Below are 10,228 nucleotides of genomic sequence, written 5' to 3'. Positions count from 1 at the left end.
ACTTGCGTTGGCGACGAGAAGCGTTTCCACGGATTTAGAGAGAAGAAGGAGAGGCAAAAAATATTTTACATTCTCTTCATTTTTCCTGTCAAGATTGTGCTAAAATTTCCTTCAAAAATAGACACACGGATTTAAACAGATTAATTATTCATTTTAATTTCTAAAATTAAATTTCATAATAAAAAGAATATTAAATTATGAGAAGAAAAAAAAGATTATTAAATTTCTTCCTTGATTATACTGTAAATTATAGAAATTAATTTAAGAGGGGCTTAAAATGTGCCAAATTAATATTGAAAAATTGAAAGATTGAGAAAAAGAAAAATAAAATAGTATTATTTTAATTCATTCCTTTTTTTCGAAACAATTGTCAATTTTTGACTTTTTTCTTAAAAAATTTTTAAAAATTTATTTATTCAAAAATTAAATTAAGTTTTATTTATTAAAATTTAATTTACTTAAATTGTTTCTCAAATTCTTAAATTCTTAAATTGTACTCATTCATCCACATGTATAACTGATTCAACAAACATATTTCGCAAGCATACAAAATGTATGTCTCTCTCTCCGTATAATGACAACCATGTGTTCCTTTCACACAAAATGCAACCGTTTTGAAATTCCACTGTTACAATAATTGCTAAAGGGCATTTAGCTTCTTATCTCTATCTTCATTCAAAGCAGCAGTGATATTTATCACCGCTTCTTCCACGGTTGATTCAATGCAAAACACAACTTTTCTCTACCGCGTGTCGCACAAAACTCATCTCATTGTTATGAAAATAATCGGAAAAAAGACTTTGATATGTATTATACAGACATATTGTTTATTCTCTCTTTTAATGATCTTTTTCCTCCTCGATCATCAGAGTTTGTCATAAACAAAAATTGATGCTGATTGCGTTTTCGAATAAAGCAGATTTGATCGCCTGAAGTGATTAAACCCAATTTGTCATGAACATATGTCCGACTAAAAATGGGTTTTGAATTTGATTAATACAAATAATACATTAATAATATGAATATGAATATTATAAAGCACATCTATTATTTTGGCTTTAAAGCACAGATCTTTTGTCCTGATTAATTTATCAAACCTGAAGTATTTCATTGATTAATTTAATAATCCCTATACTAACCCAAGGCATGGTTTATAACGTCATTAATTGCTCTCAGAACGATCAAAATTGCTACAAAACGCTAATTATCGCGTGAAATATATAACACTCTTCTATCACACTTCTCTAAGCCAAATACACTACGCAAAAAAATTAAAGGGTTCCATATAAAATAAGGTCAATTTTCAAATAGTTGTAACTTGCTTAAAAATAATTGGAATAAAATCAATAAAAAAACGTTTCAAAGCTTAAAGTTTCTAGTTTTAGAATCGTTCAATGAATTTCAATTCTTTCTATTCGTTACAAAATTACATTGTAAGAAAGCGACGTCCGTCAATTGAACAAATTCTTCAAAAGTTTGTCCAAGAATACCGAATTAAAAAAAAATTTTAGCACGATTTCATTAAGTAGAAACGTTAAAAAGTAGAGCTTTAATTTCTTTTTTTTAACGAATGATCTATGATTTTTTTCGCCGAGATATTCATTATTAAAGTAAAATCGAGCTATTGACTTTGAACGCTTATAACTAGTGAAACAATGATCATACAATAATCATTAATTTAAGTTTTGAAATGTACAAAAAAAAACTAACACTTTGGCTTTTTGTACGAGTAACTGGAATGCTTTTTACTTGTAAATGTTGTAGAGTTTATGAAAATTTTAGCGTTTTTTTATTAACTTTCATTAATTTAAATAAAAAAAAAAAAGTGCACTTCTTACTTGACTTTTAAGTAACAATTACCCTTTAAAAATAAATAATGATGGAAAAAACAATAGGAGCATTTTAAAGTGCAAACTTTTCTCTTTAAATTGCTTTTTAATGATTATTATACGATCATTTTTTCACTAGTTATAAGCGTTCAAAGTCAATAGCTCGATTTTGCTTTAATAATAAATATCTCGGCGAAAAAAAATTATAGATCATTTATTTAAAAAAGATATTAAAGCTAAAACTCTGCGGTTTAACAGTCAATTAATGAAATAGTGCTAGAATTTTTTTTTAATTCGATATTCTTGGACAAACTTTTGACAAATTTGTTTAATCGACAAACGTCGCTTTCTTACAATGTAATTTTGTAACAAATAAAAAGAATTGAAATTCATTGAAAGATTCTAAAACTAGAAACTTCAATCTTTGAAACGCTTTTTTATTGATCTTATTCCGATTATTTTTAAGGAAGTTGCAACTATTTGAAAATTGGTCTTGAAACGCTTTTTTGATTTTATTCCGATTATTTTTAAAGAAGTTGCAACTATTTGAAAATTGGTCTTTTTTTTATATGGAAGAAAGTGGCTCTTTTTTTTTTTTTTTTTTTTTTTTTTTTTTTTTTGCGTAGTGTATGTACAATTATCAACCTTCTAGAAGCATGGGCAAAGTTTTCGTCGAGCATGGTCTTTCACGCGACACAATAACGATCGCCTACGTATCATTTGCATCGCGCGAGACAGGACTCTCTTTAGCAGATGATAATCTCTCTCCTCGCGGTTTCTCCGATCTATCTATCCACCGTGGCAAAACGGTGTGAGTTATACGCGGGAGTCAGGTATGTATACCCACGTACATACATATAATACGTGCCATCGTCGCCGCGGGGGCTGACTTGGCGAACGAGCCCGGTTACTGGAGAGATGACGTAACGAGAGAGACGTTACGTTCTCCGGAGAACACGGGGCCCCATGTGCACGTTCTCTCTCTCTCTCTCTCTCTCTCTCTCTTTCTCTCCTCTTCTAGAAGATGACCGAAGGCCCCTCTACCTGACGGCGAATCAGCCGTGCTCCCCAGAAAGCATCTTCGCGTCTCCTCTTCTAGAGGCCCGAAGGTTCGCAGTCGCGTCCACGAGTCCGATCGCGCAGGTAACGCGGGAGTGTGAATCGAATCCGAGTGAGAAGAGAACGTGCGAACATGGAGTCCACATGGAGGCGGCAGCTCGTCCTAATCTCGGGTAGGTGTAATCTCGATGCGGGGTGGAATTGATTTTAGTTACCGGGATAGATCGGATTCTCGTCATTTGTGTCTCCAGCAATTATTAATGGATATTATCTGTGGCGTCAAGTCCCAAACAACATATGATATTTATGAGAAATATACACATAAATATTTTTATCTTTCATTTTTTTTAAAATATAAATATTTTATGTACATTAAGAGAAAAAAAATCATAAAAACTGTATTCGATATATTATTAAAATACATAAATTAAATATTTATTTTATATAATATTTATGGTAAATAAAAAAGAAAATATTTGTAGTATAATATTTTTCAAATATTTGCTGAAATATGTATGATAAATTTTTATGATCTGTTCAATCAAAGGTAACAAAAATATTTTGATAAATATTTATGAAATATTCAAATAATTATTAATATTTCGTATATGTTTTATAAATATTGAGTGTTATATTCGTGAAAGTTCACTTCTCACACAATAATAACGCCTAAACAAAATTTTTATTTTAACTTTCTCGTTTTCTTTCTAGACGTCTCTTTTATTTGTTAAATATTTTTCTTGTAGACACTCAACTACTTAATTTTAACAAACAAAATGATAAGTGGATTACGAGTGTATGAATTATTTTCTTTTTAATATTTATCTTTCTTTGAAGTAACATTCGATTTTTTTTATTTGTCTAAGATGAGATTAACAGTCGTTTAAGTATTTTCTTTGAGAGATTTCATATGTTCTACGATAGTTTAATAGGTTTTTTATTTAAGATACGTTCTAATAGAAAACCATGTATTCGATCAAGACAATCTCTGTACATGCGGTCTGAGTATGTACATTCTTTTGTGCAGATATCCCGAAGTAGAAAGGTGCATCGACATCTATCGAGTTTATAGACTATCGCTATTGACTGATCACCATTTATTAATCCGAAAAGAGACGTTTGATTTTTTAAATAATCGCGCGTGTGCAATCAACGTTTCGATCGATCGAGCCGTAATAAACGATTCCTTTATGTAGATCTTACGAAAATATGCTTTTAAAATAAAACGCAAAAAAATCATATCGACATGACGTGCATTCGATTCTTACAATTTCTAATATGCATTCCATTATATTAATAAGCATTCAATTATTAATTTTTTTTAAATTTTTTTACGAAATTATTTTTGTTTAATTTTTCAAATTCATCTCTAAAAACAAATGTTTAGTGCAGTTAATTGAAATTTTGCTATTATCGTTGTTTTTTTCTTTCTATAAGTTATAATGCACATTTATTTTGAACTTGACAAGTTTTTATCAGCATAAAATTTTAAAGGAAAATTTTTTTGTCTTATAGAAAAATGATAAGCAATAGATATTTATTTTAAATAACAGAGAATATTATTTCATAAATATTTTAGATATGCAAAAATTTTCGTGACACACTTTCGGCTTTATGTTTCAGTGGGAATATTATGGAGTTGCGTACTAGGTCTTCAACGGCCACCGCCGAGATACTCCCAGCAGTATATGCCGGAAACTTCCTTCTCCTGTCGCAACAAAATCGTCGGTAGCTATTACGCGGACCCTGAGACCGACTGTCAAGTCTTCCACGTCTGCGTCTCCGTGGCTGGTGCTATTCAAGACTACAAGTGAGTGTTGCAAAATCTTTTCCGCGAGTGGTGTAAATATATTCTTTTCAACTTTTATAATTAATTGCGAGTAAATATTCGTATACGTGTTGTTAAAAAAAATATATATATATTTTTTTTAAATAAAATATTAACTCCTACTTTGTCCTGGTGGATCATTTTTGTCCGTACAATTTCTAATAATCAATTGAAAACAAATAATCATAGGATAATATAATATAAAATTATTAAATAAAATATATTAAAATTATTTAATAAAAATTAAATTAAATTATTTTTCAAATTTATTCTTCTAATAATCTCATTATTTAAAAAGATCATATATAATTATATAAATGTTTTCAGATTTTTTAAATATTTTTTAATAAACGCATCGAACTATACATTGAACCACCTGTACAGTTTGAGGGTAGCGAAAATAACAGTACAAAATTACAGTTAATTATACATATATGCAATAAAATATTAATTTAATTAATGAAATAAAAATTAAATTTAATTTTAAGATTCAACATTATCGAGTTTGTAGATGAACAATTATAATTCTAATTATCTTTTAGATTCTTATGTCCCAATGATACCGCCTTCGATCAGGAGAGTCAGACCTGCGCTGACTGGTACGACGTGGATTGCGAGGCCTCAACCCTCTATTACGCCAGCGACAACTTCGACTTGTATAGAATCGGTTCTGGTCTCGAGTCACTGCATTACGATCATCTGCGCAGCGACGCCGAGCCCCAGGATCACCTTCAACGCAGCGAGACCAGTGACGCGGTCCGATCCTCCGCTAATGCGGTGAATCGAGTGTCCTCGTCCAACTACAACAACAACCGCGACATACTGCGAGGTAGCAGTAGCGGCAACTTCTACAACAGAAACAACAAGGAGGACGACTACGAGACCGAGAAGTCGTACAAGGAGGATGTGAATCAAGACACCAAGAAGAAGGCCGGCGGCGTCAGAAAGGTCAGCAGAAAGCAGCCATACAACGGCCATTCATCGACATCCACCACCACATCGGCGCCAGCCGCTCCCAGTCAGAACAGCTACAACGGCAATTATTACAACGGCAACCTGTACAATCAACGATCCACGACGTACGTCGTCTCGTCGACGAGCGTCCGTCCACCGTTACAGGAGAGTTATAACCGAAATCAGAACACTCAGAGATACAACGTACCGTCGTCCACCACGTATCGACCTAGCACGACGTATCAGGACACGTACAGTAATCACCAGTCATCATCTACTACGACTGTCAGAACGACGCCTCCACATAGTGTCTACAGCACGAATGTTTTCAACGTTTACAACCACAATTATAACCAACAGAAAGCCGCTAGCGGTTCCTTCCCACAAATCACAACCCTAAGACCGAGCACCTATAGCCCAAAGACCAATTACCAAACTAACTATCAATTCCCGCAGTCCACTACAACCGTCCAGCCGAGTACCAACTACCAACAGACCAACGATTACAACAATTATCAGCAGAGAAGCTACAACAACATTCAACGAGGAACCAGCAATGTTGCGTATCCGTCCACTACATCCGCGTCTACCGTCTACAACAATCATTACAACAACAACAACAATAACGGCCAGTATAAACCAGCCACATCTACTAAACAGGACATTCCTCAGAGTACCGCGAAATACTTTTCCAATAATTTCGCGAGCAACAGTTTCGCGCCTACCACTTACAGTCCGGTGACGAAGAAATACGCGAATGGGGACAACACGGTTGCGCAGACAACCGCCTTCCGGAACAGTGACAACAGCCAATACTACGACAAAAACAGCAACCAGGCGATCAAGCCTTCTACCCAGTACTACGACAGCACAAAGACGCCGAAGAAGGCGACTCAGTATAATAATTACGACGGAGCGAGTGGTGGCAAGTCATATTACATCGAGACCAGCACGGGTAGCTTCGACCTTGGGAGATCCTCTATTGGGATCGGCTTCAGTCCCGCGAGTATCAACCATCTCGCCGAATCGCCGAGAACCACCACGCCAGTACCAAGGTAGACTTTCGATTCCCTTAAAAGGGAGGAGGGTGTGATATTTCAATTCGCGTTTAGCCTTAAAATGATTAGACTGTTCTGGATACAAAAAGAGACCAATTGCAATATTTCCTTTATCTCGTTGCAGACGGCCTTCCAGTGCTACCACTTACAATCCAAACAACTATAGCTCCAGCGCTCAGAAAGCCAATCAGCCGACCACGACGCAACGTGGCATCACCTACGTCAGCGGATCCGCAAGACCATTTACGTCGACGACCAGATTACCCAACAGCAGCAGTAGCACGACAGCGCGGCCGAAATCAAGCAAGAAGAACGATTACGATTACGCGTATTATGACAATACGGGCGGTCTAGAGTACGATGGGGTCGATCTTGAGCACGTCACCGGCAACAAGGAGTCGACAAAGATCACGAGGAATTAAAGCAAGCTCGTATCGTACATATAACGCGTCGAATTTTTTAGAGACGAGACTAATGATGTAAAAAGACTAGCGATGTACTGAGATTGAGCAAATGTACCTCCCTTTTGCAGCTGAGGATACTTTTCGGTGGCTGCTTTTTTCTCGTGACAAAATATCTGTATTTCTAGCCAAATAGATTATTTTTAAATATTTGCGAGGTACATTTTTTTTTAAATACTTGTGTTCGTATTTCAAATCGGTTTCGTATTATATACTTAACGATATCGTACAATATCGTCAAAATTACACGAAGGCAAAAGCAAGCTAATCGGTTTTAGTCAGGTGTATTTGAAGTGTCTGTTCTCAGATACCGGAAAGCTACAGAATCTTTTGTAGTATTGATCGACAGAAAAATTTCGAAATATTCATCACTTATTATAGCGGCCAGTCATTAACAAATTTGATTTAGAATAATCGTGCGAAGGAAAAATAGTATAGATATTAATACCAATTTCGAGAAAAAAAAAAAAAAAATAAATCAACATCAATCCACGATATTGATTTATTTAAATTCGTACAATATCCGCGTTATGGTTCTTCCGGCGATATTAACATATGTAATTTTTTGCGTAGTTCAGTATTTTAGGATAATTTTTTATACATACTTTATATGTGCGACGCGCGTTTAATCCACACGGCATTAAATGTCGATATTACGATAGATAATTATGAAATTCGGAAAAGTATCAACGCAAACTGTTTCGTTTAATTTCTTTCCTTCTATTTCGTAACGCGGAGGAAAAAAAAGTTTGAAGAAATGGCCAGTTATTAATGATTACTTATTGTATATTGGTAGCGCAACGTTTTTTTTTTATTTTTATCGAATTGTTGAATCTTTTTCGTATAATTTTATAGGCACATTTTGTATCGACAAAATCTCGCACAAAACGTGTTCAGATTTAAGATTGTTTTATTATCTGCGTCCTAAAGTGTATGTACTGAGTGTATATATTACAAATATTTTAATTAAAAAAAGCATTAAATAATATGCTTCTTATTATTTCTCATTTTTATATGCACTCTTCTTTTATTATACAGGATGTTCTATATAAGTATAATTATAAATTAACATAATTCTTTGTCAATGGAAAAAATTAAGCATTTCTCTCTATTGGCAAAATTTCATTTGCGAATCATTTCTTACATACGAAATCACTGCAAAAATTATTTATACGAAAAATCAAATATATTGTACTATAGTATATTAAAAAATGAAATAGCTTGAAAATAATACATTTCCGGAAAGATTGCTCAACAAGGAGCTTTGCTTATTTTTTCAATAAGAAATACAATAGTATCAATTTTTATATTCTTATACAGAACCCTGTGATAAAAATGTGATAAAATTCGTACGCGCGTAATAAAAAGTATTAATTCGCGGCAAATTCTTATTGTCAGCGAGATGAAAACTTTTATTTTCGAGATATATATCGAGATTATATTTATTAGAAAAATTATCGTGCAGCATTTTTTAATAAAAAATGTAAATTTCACATATTGTAAATAAATATACAAAAATATAGGTACAAAATATAAAAATATACTACAAAAATATAAAATAGTACATAAATATAAAAGTGTAAGTACGAAGATAATTGGCGAAAAAAATAGATATGTATTTTAAATACGCACAATTACGTGCGTAGAATGCTCAAAAATGAGAGACACGTTTCGCGAATAAAGCAATATTTTTGTAGACACAGCAATTATGCAAAAAATAGTGTGCATCAATTTATATAATTATTACTTACCTTATATCCAGTCTGTTGAAATTCACTGACAAATTGTTCATCCTGCTTCATCATCGATCAGTCGTATTAATTTATCGGTAGATCCATCAACTGTAAAAAAAATTCGACATTTAGTCACATGCTACACACATGTGCGATGTACTTGTCCTTTTAAAGGAAAAAAATAATGATTGATCATTATTTATATATGTTTTTATCACGTCGATACTGTGTTGCGTCAAGTTTTTTGAATAAATAATAACTTTGGCGAAGACAGAATATACTTTTACATCGCGACTTATTAATCAAATATATAAAACAATAATAAATAAACCACTAGTTGTGCTTGCGATTTAACTTTTTATAATTATAATTTATATATCTGATATAATGTAATATAACATACACTTACACAGCTGACGAAGATCGTAGACGCGTTACATGTTTTCGATGCACTTTTCGACGAGAAAATAGCAAGTTGAAATATACGCGAAGACGATATATCAACCGATCCCGAACACGCGACAATTCGACACTTCTTTACAAGACACTCGCGATAATAATATATCACGCGCGCGTTGCAATAATAACGAAAAATGATTCGAATATCGTGTCCAACTTCACGGCTGAACAAAAATCAAGCTGGCCAATCGTCCCGCGTTTGCAGCGCTGCCTGTTACGTCATCGCGATGCGCGCGCTGAATGGCCAGTGCCTGCCAGTACGGTTTTTGTCCACCTGTCAAAATCGTCGTTCGCCGCATCATCTGTCATCCGTGATATCTATCGGTCGGACTCTATCCACGAGATTTCTAGCCGCTTCAAAGAGAATTCGGAGTTTAGATGTTTCAATTTTCTTCGACATGTATTGTATACAATTATATACATAATTCACGTTAACATCTCTCTCAGCTGTTTACTTTGGATTATATAATAATCCATGTCTCTCATTAAAGTGCGAGATAGAAAGAGATCAAATTTCTAAAGTTAGGAAAAAAATTAACGTAACAGGTAAGTTTGAGAAAGTTCACTGAAAATTCTTAGCAATTCTGACAGAAACCACGTGCGATATCCCGCCACATTTCGTAGATACAATTTTTGCACAAGTATCTCAATATTTTATTTGATACCGGAGAACATAAACTGTTGCATAATCTCTTCATTAGATTTAAAGGTTATTTCGTCCAAATTAAACCTTTAAGAATTTTTCGATTTTATTTTAATTATTTAACGTTTAATTATTTTTTTATGACTTTTATATTATTATAACAATTTTTGTCTTTCACATTAAAAGAACAGTCATGGGTAACGC

The 10,228-nt window shown here is 33.4% G+C and overlaps 2 protein-coding genes across 2 annotated transcripts in view; both read left to right on the top strand.

The window, feature by feature from the left end:
- The first annotated feature begins 2,927 nt into the window (after positions 1 to 2,927).
- On the top strand, positions 2,928 to 8,132 carry LOC140673207 (uncharacterized). The gene is made up of 4 exons (XM_072905948.1): positions 2,928 to 3,061; positions 4,512 to 4,698; positions 5,259 to 6,725; positions 6,853 to 8,132. The coding sequence occupies exons 1-4, from the start codon at positions 3,022 to 3,024 to the stop codon at positions 7,148 to 7,150; spliced, it is 1,992 nt and encodes a 663-aa protein (XP_072762049.1). The 5' UTR covers positions 2,928 to 3,021; the 3' UTR covers positions 7,151 to 8,132.
- Positions 8,133 to 9,650: 1,518 nt separating this feature from the next.
- Cchl (Cytochrome c heme lyase) overlaps positions 9,651 to 10,228 on the top strand; it is a 1,706-nt gene continuing 1,128 nt past the window's right edge. Inside the window, exons 1-2 of the mRNA XM_072905855.1 lie at positions 9,651 to 9,927; positions 10,211 to 10,228. The exon at positions 10,211 to 10,228 is cut by the window's right edge and continues 211 nt beyond it. Coding sequence (XP_072761956.1) covers positions 10,218 to 10,228 — 11 coding nt within the window. The 5' untranslated portion in view covers positions 9,651 to 9,927; positions 10,211 to 10,217. The remainder of the gene's footprint in view (positions 9,928 to 10,210) is intronic.

This window comes from Anoplolepis gracilipes, chromosome 14, assembly GCF_047496725.1.
Source record: "Anoplolepis gracilipes chromosome 14, ASM4749672v1, whole genome shotgun sequence".
NCBI lineage: Eukaryota > Metazoa > Arthropoda > Insecta > Hymenoptera > Formicidae > Anoplolepis > Anoplolepis gracilipes.
Note: the sequence above shows the minus strand (reverse complement) of the source record. Positions and strands in the feature narration are given on the sequence as shown.

What these genes read in the sequence shown, in the direction of transcription:
- LOC140673207 (XM_072905948.1), top strand. Translation starts at nt 3,022, where the DNA reads ATGGAGTCCACATGGAGGCGGCAGCTCGTCCTAATCTCGG. An exon ending in GCAGCTCGTCCTAATCTCGG is followed by an intron (nt 3,062 to 4,511) that starts GTAGGTGTAATC and finishes TTTATGTTTCAG; the next exon opens with TGGGAATATTATGGAGTTGC. An exon ending in GGTGCTATTCAAGACTACAA is followed by an intron (nt 4,699 to 5,258) that starts GTGAGTGTTGCA and finishes ATTATCTTTTAG; the next exon opens with ATTCTTATGTCCCAATGATA.